General features: G+C 42.3%; 1 protein-coding gene and 1 long non-coding RNA gene across 3 annotated transcripts in view; one reads left to right on the top strand and one right to left on the bottom strand.

Annotated features, from left to right (window-relative positions):
- LOC142054729 (uncharacterized) overlaps window positions 1-2754 on the top strand; it is a 29928-nt gene extending 27174 nt beyond the window's left edge. Inside the window, exon 3 of the long non-coding RNA XR_012659654.1 lies at window positions 384-2754. This is a non-coding gene — a long non-coding RNA (uncharacterized LOC142054729). The remainder of the gene's footprint in view (window positions 1-383) is intronic.
- The window catches only part of ENPP3 (ectonucleotide pyrophosphatase/phosphodiesterase 3), a 50701-nt gene that overhangs the window by 9449 nt on the left and 21690 nt on the right, over window positions 1-19562 (bottom strand). For both annotated transcript variants that reach the window (XM_075087647.1, XM_075087648.1), the window contains 9 exons: window positions 13147-13255; window positions 12855-12983; window positions 11429-11460; window positions 8508-8635; window positions 6616-6682; window positions 5592-5679; window positions 3543-3712; window positions 3376-3427; window positions 2479-2633 (listed from right to left, as the gene is read on the bottom strand). In XM_075087647.1, coding sequence (XP_074943748.1) covers window positions 2479-2633; window positions 3376-3427; window positions 3543-3712; window positions 5592-5679; window positions 6616-6682; window positions 8508-8635; window positions 11429-11460; window positions 12855-12983; window positions 13147-13255 — 930 coding nt within the window. The remainder of the gene's footprint in view (window positions 1-2478; window positions 2634-3375; window positions 3428-3542; window positions 3713-5591; window positions 5680-6615; window positions 6683-8507; window positions 8636-11428; window positions 11461-12854; window positions 12984-13146; window positions 13256-19562) is intronic.

Here is a 19562-nt window from a genome sequence, read left to right as displayed (position 1 = left end):
TTTTCTGTCATTCCCAAGCATTGTAGCCAAAGCTTACAGTCAAAGGCATTATCTATCCCTCTGTCCTTCCATGGCTGTTATAATTTGTAAAGCTTTTTTCTCATGTTTACTATGCATTGTAATAAAAAATCATAATGTCAGCTTACTGTGTAAGGTAAGTCAGCAAGAAAGCTCTTACACTTATAACCCTTCGCTGTTGTGTCTCTGTATTACAGAGGAAATTTATTCTTTCCTATTCTTTCTATAGAAAACATACATCATTGTATTAGAGTGCGTAAGAACTATACCCTCCAATACTTCTTTCTCAATCATTCATTTCTTCCCACAATGTTGCAAGAACCGCTAGAAGAAACTCCCACAAATATGTATTTCTGTTGATTTAGATCAAAATTGGGCAAGATCTTTATCAGTGATCTGGATAACGGCATCAAGTGTAGCCTGATGAAGTTTGCTGATGACACCAAGTTGAGTGGAGAAGTAGACACTCCGGAAGGGAGAGCTGCTCTGCAGGAAGATCTGGATAGGCTGGAAGAGTGGGCCAACAAGAACCTTATGAAGTTCAACAAGGACAAGTGTGAGGTCTTGCACCTGGGAAAACATCATCCGGGAGTGCAGCACAGACTGGGATGCACCTGGCTGGAGGGCAGCTCTGTGGAAAGGGACCTGGGGGTCCTGGTGGACAGGAAGCTCAACATGAGCAAACAGCGTGCTGCTGTGGCCAAGAAGACCAACAGGATGCTGGGTTGCATCAAAAAGGGCATCACAGGCAGAGATAAAGAATTCATTATCCCACTCTACTCAGCACTTGTCAGGCCACAGCTGGAGCACTGCGTACAGTTCTGGTCCCCGCTATATAAAAAGGATGTGGACAGGCTGGGGGGGGTCCAGAGAAGGGCCACCAAGATGATCAAAGGACTGGGAAGCCTGCCATACGAAGATAGGCTGGGAGAGCTGGGTTTGTTCAGCCTTGCGAAAAGGAGGCTTGGGGGGATCTCATCACCATGTGGTACACACAGTACTTAAGGGGTAGCTACAAAGAAGATGGAAAGTCCCTTTTTACACGGAGTCCCGTGGAGAGGACATGGGGGGATGGACACAAGTTGCTCTTGGGGAGATTCCGATTGGACAACAGAGGAAAATTTTTCACAGTGAGATCAGTCACCCATTGGAATAATCTCCCCAGGGAAGTGGTTCACTCGGCCACGTTGGACACTTTCAAGAGTCGTCTGGACAGGGTGCTGGGCCATCTTGTCTAGACTCTGCTCTTCCTGGAAAGGTTAGACTAGATGATCCCTGAGGTCTCTTCCAACCTGGGATTCTGTGATTCTGTGATTTATACACTTCTTTTCCAACTGAGAATTTGGTTTTCAACAAAGGAAAATGTCTGAAAAGTTATTTGCTTTTTTTTTGAGCTTTTTGCTGCTGGTGCTGAAATATTAAAAAGACCCCAGCTCTGGTGGGACTTTTTAATCTTTTCAAAGCAAAATCAGAAGAAAACCTGCCCACAGTTAACTGGTTTTCATTACGGTAATGCATTTTCATAGTAAGCTATAAGGGCAGATCTTCAAATATGATGAAGTAAAAATAATCTTTGTTGAAATGGACATTTGTTTCACTAGACCTTAAGTCTTCTTAGGGCTGGATTTGTGATCCTTCACCCAGATTATGAAAAATCTGCAGAAAGTATGGAGTAAAACTTCCTGAAATACTAACATTCTAGCAGCATATATTTGGTTAAAATAATTTCCCCATATTTGTACTGATAAAATAAGAAATCATGTAGACATCAATAACGGTTCTTTTCAGACAGAAAAAATCAGTGTAAAAGATATTTCCTCAGGGCAACTTAGAAAATGGGTCAAATTATAGGGGGAATTAAGGCCATGAATGCCCACTAGTTTACTGGCCCTGAAAACTCGAACAATTTATTCCAGAGCCACATACCCTTGAACTCTCAGAGGTATGTAATAGGCTATAATTACATTTTTCAGAAATTATATGATGTAATAGAGAGCAAATAAACAGAACATACAGAAATATGCATTAGTTCAAACTGTTTTGCAGAGTTGTACAAAGGTTTGTTAATAGGAAAAAGACCATTATATTCATAGAAAAGATTAAAAGCTCTGATTTTGGAAATCACAGCCTGCTTTTCCTCAAGAATTGACAGGCAAGTTGGAGAAATGTCTTGACTGCTTATCCCTTTTCCAGAACAGACTTAATGGAATAATGGAACCAGCTTACCAACAGGTCTATTCTTCTGTATCTTTTGTGTCCCTAACAGATGGCCATTCCTACCTTTTTAACCGTATTTTAAGATAGTTGAAACTTAAAAGATATCAAAGACACTTTTTCAGACATAAGGGCCTTAGTCACATGATATCTACCAGTCCTCAACCAGGATTCCTGGTGAATGAATCACATTTTCAGTCATTTATATTGCATATTTAAGAATAGTATGGGCATTTTATAACTTACAGGCTTATTCACAGTGTATGCAGTCCACAGTGGCATCCAGATATCATAGCTGTATCCACTCACATATTGATGATGTGAAAGGAGGCAGTAGACAGTTTTCTTCTGAAGAACTTTGGGTCTCCCGTATGGCAAATGATAAGAGTTTGCCTTCTTTACTAGAATTTAAGCAATAATTATTGTTTTATTCTTCTATAACATTTTGGATGGCACAAAGGTTTTAGAGAGCAGAGGAAAATGTAAATTAAAACATTAATAAATACAAATAAAACCAATAGTAAACATGGGCATGTGTTTCTTTAAGCTTTTAGCTTCTGAGTGGAATAAAAAACGTAGAAAATAGTTTTCATGTTATGTTTAACATACAGAAGTCAATGTAATATATCAGACTTGCAAATTCTTGTGTCTTTGCAATTTCATACCAATATAAATCTTTCGAACTTCTCATGCCAGTGGAGTGAAATTTACATCTTATTTGGCTAGGAAGCATTATAGTGCTTCCTAAAATTTCCAGAAACCCCATAAAAAAGCACACAGAAATATCTATGGGAATTTTTGATCAGAAAAAGGCAAAATAATGGTTACAAGGTGGGGAACAAGAATTATGGCGTATAGGCTGGAAGTGCTCAGGCTTTCCCGAAAGACCGCTGAAACCTGTCTGGTTTTTTCCAAGATTTTAATGGGATTCAGATCCAGTTCCTATGCAGAAATGTTGTTATAACAGTATTTTTTAAAGAAATGCAAAGAAAAAAGAAGCAAGTTATGCTTCTGTCTTGGCTTTCCTACTTCACTTTAAATTGTAATTAACTTTGCAAAATTCCCACTGAAACCAATAATATAAAATCTAAACCAGGCATAAATTTAAAAATATTGCTGTCCTCTTCTTTTCTTGCTACTTACTTTCTTCTGTGGTGAGATTTAACCTCTCATTTAGTGCTATAATATTTGATATCTGTAAAATATAACAGAATCATTCAGAATGAATCCATAGTTTAGAAAAAAAAAAAAAAAGAAAAGACAACACACTTGACAATGATGATTACAAGATCCCAGAAGCCCCTACTTACATGGACACATTTGCATCCCAGGTCATCTGTAGGAGTCAGATGGGAAACTGGACATGAAGAAGGAGATGAGTCTTCTTTTGCATGTGAAGGATTATAAAAAGGTTTTTTTAAGAGGTGATTCAAGCTGCCATGTGTTCCATTGTTTGGTGCCGGTGTAATACGCAGCAAATCTGTTGAAATATTTGAAATCTGTGAACAAATTTTACAGTTATTTTAAGACCAAAACGGCATTTTTAAAAGTCATTATCCTTCCAACTCTACATATTTCCTATGTATTCATTCTAAATATAGAAGAAACAACTTATTCAGTTATCTAAATTATGGTAACTCCTATCATCAACTGGCAATTTACTAGGTATGAAGGGTCATTGCTATCTTCCACTGCATCAAGATTTGGTAATTATGTATTTGTGTACTGTCGATACAATTTTATACATTCCCATAACATTCATAAGATTAGATGATTTAACACAGAATAAAAATTCGGTTGCGAATGCATCACATTGTGAAGCGTACTAGACTACTGCATTTTTGTGTGATGCCTTAATCCACATTTTATGGCCTAGACAAGTGGTCTGTGCAGTGGGTGGGGAATTGGCTGACAGGTCGCACCCAAAGGATGGTGGTAAATAGTCTTTCTCAGACTGGCAACCTGTCACTAGTGGAGTCCCCCAGGGATCGATATTGGGCCCAATGTTATTCCACATCTTTATCAGTGATCTGGATAACGGCATCAAGTGTAGCCTGATGAAGTTTGCTGATGACACCAAGTTGAGTGGAGAAGTAGACACTCCGGAAGGGAGAGCTGCTCTGCAGGAAGATCTGGATAGGCTGGAAGAGTGGGCCAACAAGAACCTTATGAAGTTCAACAAGGACAAGTGTGAGGTCTTGCACCTGGGAAAACATCATCCGGGAGTGCAGCACAGACTGGGATGCACCTGGCTGGAGGGCAGCTCTGTGGAAAGGGACCTGGGGGTCCTGGTGGACAGGAAGCTCAACATGAGCAAACAGCGTGCTGCTGTGGCCAAGAAGACCAACAGGATGCTGGGTTGCATCAAAAAGGGCATCACAGGCAGAGATAAAGAATTCATTATCCCACTCTACTCAGCACTTGTCAGGCCACAGCTGGAGCACTGCGTACAGTTCTGGTCCCCGCTATATAAAAAGGATGTGGACAGGCTGGGGGGGGTCCAGAGAAGGGCCACCAAGATGATCAAAGGACTGGGAAGCCTGCCATACGAAGATAGGCTGGGAGAGCTGGGTTTGTTCAGCCTTGCGAAAAGGAGGCTTGGGGGGATCTCATCACCATGTGGTACACACAGTACTTAAGGGGTAGCTACAAAGAAGATGGAAAGTCCCTTTTTACACGGAGTCCCGTGGAGAGGACATGGGGGGATGGACACAAGTTGCTCTTGGGGAGATTCCGATTGGACAACAGAGGAAAATTTTTCACAGTGAGATCAGTCACCCATTGGAATAATCTCCCCAGGGAAGTGGTTCACTCGGCCACGTTGGACACTTTCAAGAGTCGTCTGGACAGGGTGCTGGGCCATCTTGTCTAGACTCTGCTCTTCCTGGAAAGGTTGGACTAGATGATCCCTGAGGTCTCTTCCAACCTGGGATTCTGTGATTCTGTGATGCTGTGGTCTTCTGAGGTACGCAGTTCCTAATTGCTCACTGCTAGGACTCCTTCGATCCATCTTAAGTTATGAGCAAGAGCGGTAACTCTCTACATGATTCTTATCCCAAAATTATTCCACAGGCACCATTTCAACAGCAAGCCCATGTGGCCTGAGAGCTTCTCTGACTCTTTAGTGGACTCCTTCTGCAATCAGAAACAACCTTCAAAGCAGAACAATTTCTGGCAGTTAATTTTTACCAGTGTACAGAAGGCAAAAAAGCATGTCTTCAGTGTTTTGTGAGAAAAAAAATCTAGCTTCTGAATTGAATTAACTGAATTTTTAGTTACTCTTCTTTAAGCTGCTACAACACTGGTATTTGAAAATACTGTTAGTTTACCATCTAAAGTACTGGATTGTTTCTACTCACCACACATAAGGTTGTAAACCTCAATATTTTCAAAAGCATCCACTTCTGTTTTCTCTTTAAAGCTTGGGCCATATGCTAAGAATATAGCCTAGATTGTAATAAAACTAAAGTTGTTATCTAAAGAAATTAAGATCAGAAAACAATTCAAGTGCATTTTATGGAAACAGTGACACTGGAACAAAATATAGTCTTTTCACAGTGATAAAAGTTAAAATACAGAACTGTTCTGGTAAAGAAGGCCAGTTTTGCCCATTACATGATCATTGTTTCCATGGTAACCAGAATTTACCTTTTCTTTCCATACAAACATTCAACACCGTTCTGATCAGTATATTGACATATGGTTTTACTATAGTTGTGAAGTTCTGAAAGAATCTGATTCATAGGCACAGAACATGGGACTACTTCAAGTAAGGCATGCTTGGCCTTACTTAAAGATTCACATCACAGAAAGTACATTAAAAAACCAAAAGCTCAAGACCTCAAAATATTTTCACAGTAACCAGAATTGAAAATCAGATGAAACAGCAATATAGGCTATACTAACATACAGGTTATACTAATAACCTTTTTTGCTCTGATGATATGATTAAGTCTTGTGAGATAAGCAGAGACAATGAGATTTAATTGATTTGAGCACACAGGCTTTCAGATGCCCAACTGAACTCCCAGAGCCTATGGAGATTTTTCAGTCATTGCTTCAGTAGGAGAATGAAAGAATGAAAGAGTTCAGTGTCCCATAGCTAAACATCGTACACTTGGTTTACTGTAGTCTATCTGGCTCCATGGAGTTGAGTCCAGACAAGTTTTACTACAAGATCCCAAGGAAGCAGGCCTCAATCATACCAATGAAAGGCAATACAAATATATGGACCCCGTATGTGTTCACGGTTTACATGTCTGGGTGATACAGAAGAAAAAGCACACTGCAAAAACTATCATATATTCTATATTCTGATGGCTCACCTAGCACATTGTGATTTATATTTAAGAAGGTGCAAGACTTGAACAGAAATCACCTTACCTCCATACTTTTAAATTCATTGTTATAGCCGTGGTTACCCCTATCACAATATGTGTAACTTCTGTCCCTAAGGAGAAATCATCATACAGTGTAAATAAAAATGGCACAAATAGAACCAGCTAGAATAGTCATCCTGAATCACCAGACCCTGGATCGTGTCTCAAGAACTGACTCTGGCATAATATTGTAGTACTTTTTGCTCATCCAGTGTTTGCTTTTATGAAGATCATCTCCTGTAACAGAGATCACTATGGACAGAAATAAATTAACCTAAGTAGCTAATGAGTGTACAGTGAATCAATGTTTTCAAAATAAATTGAAAAAATGGCTATTTTTGAACTGAGGCCTTCACCTAGCTACAAGTTGCAGCGGAAGTGTAATCTACTTAAGGAAGAAGTCCTCCATTGTATTCTATGGTATCTGCATTTTAATAGAAAACTTGTAAAGGGAGAACTCTGCTGTTAGCCTCTGTGGAACAACAGAAATAAGACTGCAAGGGATTTTGCCTTACAAGAGAGTGCATTTTCATCACGGATTCCAAAGGGTGAAGGAGACATGTGGATGTATGTGTGTGGGTTATAGAATTAATTACAAACCGGAATAGTCTGACTTATAATGACTAACACTTGTTTTAATTTACCCGTTGCTGAGATACATGGAAAGATAAAGAGATAGTCATCCCATACTGATTCTATGCACAACTGTCAAGCACATGTATCCTGTTTTCAGAGGCAAAGAACATTTGAGCACAGTTTAAAAAAGGGTGCATCTGAGATTTTTCAGTGGACGTTTCTTATGTACCCAGGACAATTATTTGTGGTTGCATCAAAACAATCAGGCATTATACTGTTTAAATAGTCTTGAAATTCCAAGTTGGCACATGCTTCTCCTACTGCAACACCGTAGCTTAGTAAATACAGTACTTATACTAACACCCCAGGCTTTGCACTGAGTTTTCAAAGCCTCAGGGCTAAGGCTTGTCTGAACTGCTTTTGACCTGTTCACAGCTATTTTTAAATTGTTTAGCTCTTAGAGCAATTTTTTGTAATGACAAGGTGGTTATGTTTCATCTGTTATCTTACCAGCTTATCTTTACATGTCAAAGACATAGTTTTCATACAGATAGCAGTAACAATTAGTTATTCTGGGTGGAATGGAGACCCGAAGATTAGCTCACTGCTGGTCAATTAAGGAAATGCATATATGGAACTGAGCAAAACCAGATTTAGAGGTAAGAACACGAATAAAGAACAAATATATAACACGTGTAGAATGCACCATATCTACTGAACAGAGATGTAATGTTAACTTCCAGGCCAGTGAAGAATGAACAAGCTGTAGTGTTAGCATACATATAGGAAAGACCACATTCTGATCACACAGTGAGGAAGAAGAAACATTGACATCCTATTTCTCCTGATGAAGGACTCATAATACTGATCAGTGGCCATATCCACACATGCACCAGACTGAAGCCATCAACCTTAGGATCGAGAAGGACAGGGGAGGGGTGACTGTAACACCAAGAAAAGGGATAGATACTAGGAAGGCTTTCTATGACAATTTTAACTGCATTATTTTTGAGACTTCTTCTGTGTAGTAGTATTCAGTTCTTTATTTTCTTTTTCTTCCATTTTTTTTCCTGTAAAAATTTGGTCTGGAGTAATGATGATTATTTGATTAGACTGTTAAGATTTCAATTGTACTAATAATACATTCTTGGCTTTATGTATAAGGCCTTTTTCCTTTTTACACATAGTAAGATTTTATGTAACAAACATGGCAATTTAACAAGTCTAAAGCAAAACAGGAAATGAGGCATCTGTGAAGGAAATTAAAAGGCTAAGAATGGGATGAAAAAGGTAAGATAACAGTCACACAAATTATGTTACCTCACAGCCAGCCACTGTCGATCCACCAAAAGATGAACTTTATCAATACGGATGTTGTTAGCATAGTGGAATCGTTTTGGCAAGTCAGGCGTCAGATAAGGCTTGAAGTGCTGAGGGGATCTTTTGCACTGTAGAATAGGAAAGAGCCCAGTCATGAGTTTTGCTCAGCATCAAAAATAAATTCAAAATGATGATGATTGTTTATCCCTCCAAATGAGGATGATGTTTATCACAAACATCTTAGTGAGAGGAATGTAAGCACAAAGCACATTATTCACAGATAGTTTCTCGGATAACCTTCAGATCTCATTTTTGGCCCAAAAAGCAATGGAAGGAAAAATGGCTGGGGTTTTTTTGGAACTGTTTGAAAATATACTGCTACTTCTATAAAATGTATAGCAAGTTCACAAATACTGTGGTAAAAGTACTCATAAGGCTGAAAGACATTTAGTAGTAAGGTTTAGTCTATATGTCCATACTAATGTCACTGGCATCTAGTTTGTAAGATTACACTCTAGAAGAGAAAGCTTATTTCTGCCATCTTCTATTACTTTACCATTCAATAAATAACACAGAAAACCAAGTATACATAATGTAGCACAGTCTAGGGTTTTAGTTGCAAGACTGAACATGTACTCTTATGCCATGTAAATGTCCAGTGCTCAGCTGTTAGCTAAAGGCCTTAGCTTTTACATCCACATTTAATGTGTTAATATAACTGTTGTGTTAGCAGGCATGCCATGAATGAGTTTGGCATTGAGAGCCTAATGACAACCATATGACATACTGGAGACGTTTAACTACATACAGTCATCTGGCTGCAAGCATCATGGCAATGTTTCAGAAGTGTTGCTCCTGATCAGGAATCCACTACTGGGTCAACACAGAGCCAGTAAAATGCTGAGGGAAGAGCTGCTAGGAAGCTGGCTAAGCCAGAGAAGTGGACCTGTTTTACCACACAGGCAGTACAACCTATAGCATGCTTGGAGTCTGATCTGACATCTTCACCTCTAAGTACTAGAATTGTATACTCTGCACAGAATGACATTAACATGTGAAATGAGAGCAAGTGTGCCTGCATAGTCATCAAACAAGCATTGTGGAATCCAGGAAGATGAAAAATAAGGATTCAATGTGTTTGCTAGCCTGGGAGAGGTGGTCACTCTACAAAGGATAGTCTATTAAAGGGAAAAATAGAGGAAATCAACATATAATATGACTTTATGTCTATTGATAAGCAATTAATATACAACACACAACTCCTTTCTCTGCCCAAAACCCTCATTCTAAGAACCTGAAAGGGACAAAGTACAAACTCTGTTTATGAATAGAAAAGGAATGAGGAAGTATCATAATACCAGGCTCTATCTGTAAGGCAGAGTTATCACATCTCTGTAACTATTAGCAGCTGCAGTTTCAACTGAGGTTGCGAAAATGCAAATTATGCTATTCCCTCACATTGATGCTCTTTGATATGACAGGCTCCACATCATACAATGAGGTAGGGGATGTAGCACTGAAAATGCATCTTTTGCTACTCCCGACCATTGATATGGTTGTATTGATATGGTAACATCTGCTTTCGATGCTGGGGAATAAATAAATCAATAAAATATTAAACAGGATCGTTCACTGCCCTTTGGACTTTAGTGGCAGGCAAAAGCTACATGCAACATTGCACAACTGAGTTGTTCAACAGGTTAAAGGAAGACCTCTAGTGGTGATTTATCAGAAGTATACCCAGCTGAGACAGCCCAGAATTCTTCCAGGCTGAGAGCATTTATTCTAAAAGTATCAGAACATGTCTACTGCTTGGACTAGGACTAGTCACAGAATAGAAAACAAACTGCCAATGAAGGAAAGAAGGGAAAATTATGACAATACATAAAGAGGAAGCAGTTTAAATTTTTAACTCACTGCAAATTTTAAATGCAAAATAAAGACAACTTTCCTACAAGCATTTTAGTTTGCCCACCACATTCATCCCACATGTATTAATGTATATCATGAACACTAAAAAAAAAAAAAGGCAGTGAGTTATCTATCTAAAAAAGTATAAGGAAAAACATGCACTGTCACATCTTATTACCTTTCAGTAAAATAAATAGGCTTGGTCTTCCTTTCTTTTGCACTCTGTTCTGCACCCCTTTGCACCCTTCAGAGCTCAGCTGTCTCAGAGTGTACCCACAAGGAGCAATGGTCTACATGGGAGACACAGACAAGCTTGGACCTGCCCTGAAGTGCTACATCCACACAGTAGGCAGAGATCCAAACAGAACTATCAGTATGGGTCCCAGTGGTAGTGCAGCATACCTAAAAGCACTGCAAGTACTTAAGTGGTATGTCATGAAAGATCCTAGAAGAGCCATATTGCCTCATGCCAAAGGTCCGCCTTGCCAAGGTTCCTTGTGGATCGCATTTATAGGCCTGTGCCATGCCCTTACAGGCCTGTCCTCCATTCATGTGTCTAAAATCCCCCCTTCCTATTTATATTTCCAGCCTCTACACACCCTGTGCCAATGTACTCTACAATGCTATTATCTGTTTTGTGGAGAAGTTGCTTTAACCTAGCCTGAGTGCAGCACTTGTGGTCCAGAGCTAACAGATGCTTATTACCTAACACATCTCTGTGTTGTATTCTGTTCTATAATGAAGATATACCCTACTTTCTCCTTGTGAAGTCAGCCACTTCTTCTCTTTCAAAGTGAAGTACAGAAAACTCTTGCTCTGAACAGAGATCACCCATGGCAAACCTTTGTGCACCACCTTCGAACAATTTCCAGAACAGCCTCCTGTGGTACACTGGAGTCAGTACGCTATTTAAACTGGCACTGTACCCTCAGTTTTTCACAAACTGGGCTTTTTGGTCAGATTCCTATTGAGAGGAACTATGAGGAAAAATTATGAAAATATTTACTCACTGTGAGGTTTTTAACAATTCCTTCTGAGTCAACTGTTAAAAAGAAAAGATGAATTAACATACATTCAAACAGCTGAAAGTCCAAAGCCTCATGTGAAAAATTTCAACATGCTTTTTTCTGCAAAACTGAATTTCTTTATTAGCTTGTGAAGATTATGGTAACAATAACCTTCCACAGGTAGGAAGATTGTGTTTCCAAGGGTGACTGTCTGTAAATGTGCTAGCCTGTGGAAGTACCTAGCACTTTGGGCACATTAAGGCAGACTGTATAAAACTGCCATGATGATGACTGCCTACATCTAAAGCTGACAAATCATCAGAACCAAATTTTCTTCTCCCACCTAACCTCTGTTTAAAGTATAACCTTTTTTTACATTGAACTGGACCTGGAGCACTTGTCTTGTATTCCACTTCCAGCAGCAGTCACAGAGAAAAATCCAGTCTTAGTACTTTGATGTTCCACATTCTCAAAGACTGACTTTAACTTTTTGACATTAGCTTTCTAAAAACAAATCTGAGCACTTTACAGAAGGAAAATTCCTTCAGAAAAAGTAAGACCATTAGAGGAAATGAGTCAACAATTATACTGAGATTCAGACACATACAAAACATCATTATTCTATCCTTTGCTTACTACTTTGCTCCTGTCTGACTTCAACTGTCTTCTACTTAAATTAAGGAACGTCTGTTTTATATTGTATAAATATTGTGCCTGCAAATATAAATACAAGTAGAAAAGATAAAATAAAAAGTACAATGGGATCCCAGCTCTTATTTGAGATCTGCAAGAATTACACCTTTTCGAATACTTTATTAATTCTACAGACTCACTAAATAGAGAACTTCCATGGTTTCACTTCTATCCATTCTTTTCCCTGATACAGAAGGTTTTAGGATGAGGGTTTTTTTTCAGTCTGGTAGCACGTTATCTATTCCAAGTCAGCTCATACGGTTTCGGTTTTGTGTTCTTTTGTGATGCTGGCTAAAGGGCTCAACCAAGTCTTAGATGCACTGTGCTAAGATTCAGGTTCCATAATTTTGTGCACATGGTTAGAAATAGTCATTGCTTCCAAAAGACTGACTCTGCTAATGTTGCACAAGAAATCTGTGAAGAGCAATGCACTTACAAAAGACCTGATGTTCCAGTTCAAAACAATAAAACTATCTTTACTTCACCTTTCCACATGCCAAGAAAATGCAAATCAGAGACTGCAACAAGCTTTTCTAACCTTCAATTTCATTTAAAGGGGTTGTTCTTGAAAAAACAGACAAACAAACAACTTCCACGGATGTTTAAGCCAGGTTAAGTGAAACAGAAAGCCATTCACTGCTGATTACTACTGATTATCCATTTTTCCCATTCATTAATTTACTTATTTATTTCCTGTTATATTAATTGTGCAATCCCAGGATTGGTCCACACTTACAGGTAAAATAGTCCTTTGGAACATTTTTTGCTCGAATGCGAGCTGCAGGCCCAGCATATATGTAGAAATCGATCTGTTTGAAGTAATTAGTCATATATTCTAACTGTCTGCAGTAGGTCATCTCCATCCCTAAAGGACAATACAGAAACAGTTATTTTTTATATACAATATATGGCAAGGAAGAGAAAGTGAATTATAAAATCATTAAAACTAGTAAGCACTCATATTACACAGGGGAAGAAAACAATGACCCAGTAAAATTTAGGTTGAAAAAAAGAACTATATACATTACCATGATCAGCTAAAACAATGAGGTTTACACATTTGTCCAGGTTTCTTTGTTTAAGTCCATCCATTAGCATCCCCAGTGTTTGATCTGCTAGCTGTAAGGCTTTGATTACCTGTGAGATAAACCAGTTTAATTTTAATTTTTCTTTCTGATTTCAAGTTCTAACTTAAATAAAATAATCAAAGTCTGATAAAAGTGAGCTTTTCTGTCAGTTTTCAGGTTCTTAATATTGCTTCTTCTTCTCCTTTTCCATCACCACTAGAGTATAGATGTGCAGAATTCCACTACACTACCGCAGAATATGTGACTTAAAAAAAGACTTGCAATTAATTTTTTCTATCACCTTAGAAAAATTGAGCTTTAAAAAATGTTTATTGAAAGAAAAAAATTAACACATTTGTAGGGGAATAGACAGGGATCGGCGACCAGAAGATCACGGCCTGTGACGGAAAGATAGACTCCTCCCCATAGGAGTGGCAGGAACAGGAAGCGCAAGAGCTATATAAGCGTGTGATGCAGTTAAATAAATGGACATTTTGTATCCATCATATTGATGTCTGTGCATCACAGTCCCCAGGGTGGGTAGAGCCCTGTGTCCCGGAGATATGCAGCCCAAGATAAGTTCTCCCATAGAAGTGTACAGCAACACACATTCAGATCAAATCTGTTCCTTGCTCCCAAATTTGTATAAAATATCAGATTTATAACACTAAACACAATTTTTGTTGTAGTATGAACATGTCATTGTATTAACACGTTAATAAGCAGTGTTTCAAAAATATTTACACACACATATTATCTATAAGACCAGCGTAGCATCCAAGAAACCCCATACCACAGAGGCTTTACCCGCTTCGCTTGCTTGATTGCAGCACGTTTCACATTCGTGGGTAACCTGCGCAATAACGTCCATGGTCAAGTCCACCCCTCGATCACGAGCCCACCTGTATGTTGCATCTCTCCCTTGATGGCCTGAGGTGTCATGGGCCCACTGAGCTAGAAATAGTTCACCCTTATGCTGCCAGTCCAGATCCGCCTCAGCCACTTCAATTTTGGCAGCCTGATCTACCTGCTGGTTGTTTCGATGTTCTTCAGTGGCCCGACTCTTGGGGACGTGAGCATCCACATGCCGTACCTTTACAACCAGGTTCTCTACCCGGGCAGCAATATCTTGCCACAGTGCGGCAGCCCAGATGGGTTTGCCTCTGCGCTGCCAGTTGCTTTGCTTCCATTGCTGCAGCCAGCCCCACAGGGCATTTGCCACCATCCAGGAATCAGTATAGAGATAGAGCACTGGCTGCTTTTCCCGTTCAGCGATGTCTAAGGCCAGCTGGATGGCCTTTACCTCTGCAAACTGGCTCGATTCACCTTCTCCTTCAGCAGTTTCTGCTACTTGTCGTGTAGGACTCCACACAGCAGCCTTCCATCTCCAGTGCTTTCCCACAAGGCGACAGGACCCATCAGTGAACAGGGCATACTGCTTCTCCTTTTCTGGCAGTGTGTTATACAGTGGGGCTTCTTCAGCACGTGTCACCTCCTCCTCTGGTGATATTCCAAAGTCTTTGCCTTCTGGCCAGTCCATAATCACTTCCAAGATTCCTGGGCGACTGGGGTTTCCTACTCGAGCCCGCTGGGTGACCAGTGCAACCCATTTACTCCACATAGCATCAGTTGCATGGTGTGTGGAGGGGACGTTCCCTCTGAACATCCAGCCCAGCACTGGTAGTCGGGGTGCCAGGAGCAACTGTGCCTCAGTAGCAACCACTTCTGAAGCAGCTCGGACCCCTTCATATGCTGCCAATATCTCTTTTTCAGTTGGAGTATAGCGGGCTTCGGACCCTCTGTATCCCCGACTCCAAAACCCTAGGGGTCGACCCCGGGTCTCCCCTGGTGCTTTCTGCCAGAGGCTCCAGGTAGGGCCATTCTCCCCGGCTGCAGTGTAGAGCACATTTTTTATATCTTGTCCTGCCCGGACTGGCCCAAGAGCTACTGCATGAACTATTCCTCGTTTAATCTGTTCAAAGGCTTGTCGTTGCTCAGGGCCCCATTTGAAATCATTCTTTTTCCGGGTCACTTGATAGAGAGGGCTTACGATCAGACTGTAGTGTGGAATATGCATTCTCCAAAAACCCACAACGCCCAAGAAAGCTTGTGTTTCCTTTTTGCTGGTTGGTGGAGACATGGCTGCTATTTTGTTGATCACATCCATGGGGATCTGACGACAACCATCTTGCCATTTTATTCCCAAGAACTGGATTTCTCGTGCAGGTCCCTTAACTTTACTTTGTTTTATGGCGAAACCAGCTTTCAGGAGGATTTGGACTATTTCCTTTCCTTTCTCAAAAACTTCTGCTGCTGTATTGCCCCACACAATGATGTCATCAATGTATTGTAGGTGTTCGGGAGCTCCACCTTGTTCCAAAGCATTATGGATCAGTCCATGGCAAATGGTAGGGCTGTGTTTCCACCCCTGGGGCAGTCGATTCCAGGTGTACTGGACCCTCCTCCAAGTAAAAGCAAACTGTGGCCTGCACTCTGCTGCCAGAGGGATTGAGAAGAATGCATTAGCAATATCAATTGTGGCATACCACTTGGCTGCCTTGGACTCCGGTTCATATTGAAGTTCTAGCATGTCTGGCACAGCAGCGCTCAACAGTGGAGTGACTTCGTTCAGGCCACGGTAGTCTATTGTTAGTCTCCACTCTCCATTAGACTTCCGGACTGGCCATATGGGACTGTTAAAGGGTGAGTGGGTTTTACTGATGGCTCTCCAGTCGACGAATGAACCCGTGGATGGGGATCAGAGAGTCTCTGTCAGTGCGATATTGCCGCCGGTGCACTGTTGTGGTGGCGATTGGCACCTGTTGTTCTTTGACCTTCAGCAACCCCACCACAGAAGGGTCCTTTGAGAGACCGGGCAAGGTAGACAGCTGTTTAATTTCCACCGTCTCCAAGGCGGCTACACCAAAAGCCCACTTGTAACCTTTTGGGTCCTTGAAATACCCTCTCCTGAGATAGTCTATGCCAATGATGCACAGAGCCTCTGGGCCAGTCACAATGGGGTGCTTCTGCCACTCATTGCCAGTTAGGCTCACTTCGGCCTCCAATACAGTTAGCTCTTGGGATCCCCCTGTCACTCCAGCAATGCTGATGGGTTCTGCCCCTATATAGTTTGATGGCATTAAGGTGCACTGTGCGCCGGTGTCCACTAAAGCTCTATATTCCTGTGGGTCAGATGTGCCAGGCCATCGGATCCACACAGTCCAGTAAACCTGGTTATCCCTTTCCTCCACCTGGCTGGAGGCAGGGCCCCCCTAGTCCTGATCATAGTATTCATCACTCACTTCTGGTAAATATGAATCACGGGTGTCTCTGTTAAGATCAGTCAGGCCATCAGCACTTCTGCTCCTCTGTCTGGAGAATTGCTTACAGGAAACTGGAGCAGCAGCTCTCCTGGAGAAACTCCCCTGAGTAATTGTTCTCCCTTGCAGCTCACGTACCCGTGCCTCTAAGGCTGAGGTAGGTTTTCCGTCCCACTTCTTCATGTCCTCTCCGTGATCACGCAGGTAAAACCATAGGGTGCCCCGTCGTGTGTATCCCTTCTCTTGAGCCAAGGGACGATTACTCCTAATGGCTGAGATACTGGTCCGTACTGGTGAGGAGTAGAACATATCTTCTTTGAGTTGCTGGAACTCTCGGGACAGTTTCTCAACAGCAGAGACGAGCGAGGAAGAGAGATTCGCTTCATATTCCCGGAGTCTATCAATCAACTCAGCCACCGTTGGTGTCTCGTCATCTTTCCAGGACATCACTGCCAATGAGTTTGCATACGAGGATGGTGCGCTCCGTACAAACTTCCGCCACATGGGTCGTGTGCACTCAGCTTCATCTGGATCTTTGGAGGACCGTTGATCGTCCAGGTCACCATAAACCACCTCAAGCACGGCTAATTCCCTTAGATGCTGAATGCCTTTCTCCATGGTCATCCATTTTCCTAGGCGAAATACAATATCTTCTTTAAAGGGATACCTCTCTCTCACCGTGGACAGGAGCCGCCTCCAGAGGCTGAGGGCTTGTGTTCCTTTTCCAATTGCTTTATCAATGCCCCCTTCCCTAGAGAGGGATCCCAGTTGTTTGGCTTCCTTCCCCTCTAATTCCAAACTACTGGCCCCATTATCCCAGCATCGGAGCAGCCAGGTGATAACGTGCTCACCTGAATGACGCCCGAAATCTTTCCGTATATCCCGCAACTCACTCAAGGATAGAGATCGGGTAGTTTCCGTTTCTTGTACACATGGTTCCTCCTCCTCCTCCTCTTCTCGTGATGGCCCTGGTTCCTCGTAATCTCTTTCTAAAAGAGTTGACCTTCTCTTCCATGATTTCTTCTTGCGTATAGGGGCGACTGATACTGGCACAGGTTGGTCCTCTGGTTTGCTGCAATGCTTGGCACTGGGGTTTGAGTAGCTGCAGTGCCTGTCATGGGGGTTTGAGTGGCCGCCGTGCTCGTCACCGGGGTTGGAGTAGCTGCAGTATCTGTCGTGGCGGGTTGGGTGGCCACAGCGCTTGTCACTGGGGTTGGAGTAGCTGCAGTATCTGTCGCGACGGGTTGGGTGGCCGCAGTGCTTGTCACTGGGGTTGGAGTAGCTGCAGTATCTGTCGTGGCAGGTTGGGTGGCCACAGTGCTTGTCACTGGGGTTGGAGTAGCTGCAGTATCTGTCGCGGCGGGTTGGGTGGCCGCAGTGCTTGTCACGGGGGTTGGAGTAGCTGCAGTATCTGTCGCGACGGGTTGGGTGGCCGCAGTGCTTGTCACGGGGGTTGGAGTAGCTGCAGTATCTGTCGCGGCGGGTTGGGTGGCCGCAGTGCTTGTCACTGGGGTTGGAGTAGCTGCAGTATCTGTCGCGGCGGGTTGGGTGGCCGCAGTGCTTGTCTCTGGGGTTGGAGTAGCTGCAGTATCTGTCGTGGCAGGTTGGGTGGCCGCAGTGCTTGTCACTGGGGTTGGAGTAGCTGCAGTATCTGTCGCGACGGGTTGGGTGGCCGCAGTGCTTGTCACTGGGGTTGGAGTAGCTGCAGTATCTGTCGTAGGGGGTTGGGTGGCCACAGTGCTTGTCGCTGGGGTTGGAGTAGCTGCAGTGTCTATCGTGGGGGTTTGAGTGGCCGCAGTGCTTGTCACGGGGGTTGGAGTAGCTCCCTTCTCTTTCCCTTGGGGGTACTGAATAGTGTTAAATAGGGCTCGATAGGCATAAGCCAGACCCCAGCACATGGCAGTGATTTGTATCTCTCTGGAATTGCCAGGGTGACAACATACTTCCTCCAAATGTTCTACTAATTTTTCAGGATTCTGCACTTGTTCAGGGGTGAAGTCCCACACCACAGGGGGTGCCCACCGTCTTAGGCATTTGCCCATACTTTCCCACATACCCTGCCACGCATAGCTATCGAGCCTTGAGACAGATCTCTGGATTATATTCTTAACTTGCTTATTAACCTTAGACAGATCTGATACCACCTGCCAAAGCAATATCAACAGATGTATCTTAACTACACAAGGATGTTCAAGATACTGAAAAGTTGTTGTAATGAAGGAGGAGACATTACGTAAGATAGTAGCTATGGTGCCATTCTGTATTTCCTCCATAAAAAACTCCTCAGAGGAGGAGGTATAATTGCTAATTGCCTCCATGAGGTGGTAGCTGTAGTACAGTAACGGCTTCCACGCAAGACCTAAATAACCGATAACGGTCAAGGCCAGTGTTTTAATAACAAGTCTCCTAGGCAAAATATCTCTAATCACTGCAGAGCACAGCAAACTGACAAAACCAACAGCAAGTTTTAACATGTACTTTACAATCAGCATGGTAAAGACTGGACAAACTAATACTGCGAGCAGATGAATCAATGCTGTGACCAGCAACTGTTATTATCTCAAACCCTTCGTGCCCCACGTTGGGCGCCAAAAATAGACTGTCGTGATTCAGCCTCAGCTGGCAACTGAACACCACGCAGCCGCTCGCTCACCCCCCCCACCCCTGTGGGATGGGGAAGAGAATCGGACGAGCAAAAGAACTTGTGGGTTGAGATAAGCACAGTTTAATGATTACAATAAAATGATGATGATAAATGATTATGATAATAATGACAATAATGTTAATATAATAAAAGGGAAAAGGAAGGAAAGGGAAAACAGGAAAAAAAACCGCAGAAACACGAACGATACAGCTGCTCACCACCCGCCAACCGACGCTGCCCGTCCCCGAGCCGCGATTGCTCCCCCCCTCCCCCGGCCAGCCCCTCCCAGGTAACACACTGGGCATGACGTTACATGATATGGAATATCCCTTTGGTCAGTTTGAATCCGCTCTCTTAGCTGTGCCCCCTCCCCTCCCAGCTTCTTGTGCCCCCAGCAGAGCATGGGAAGCTAG

This window comes from Phalacrocorax aristotelis, chromosome 3 (assembly GCF_949628215.1).
Source record: "Phalacrocorax aristotelis chromosome 3, bGulAri2.1, whole genome shotgun sequence".
In the NCBI taxonomy this organism is placed as follows: domain Eukaryota; kingdom Metazoa; phylum Chordata; class Aves; order Suliformes; family Phalacrocoracidae; genus Phalacrocorax; species Phalacrocorax aristotelis.
This window is presented reverse-complemented; position numbering and strand designations above follow the sequence as displayed.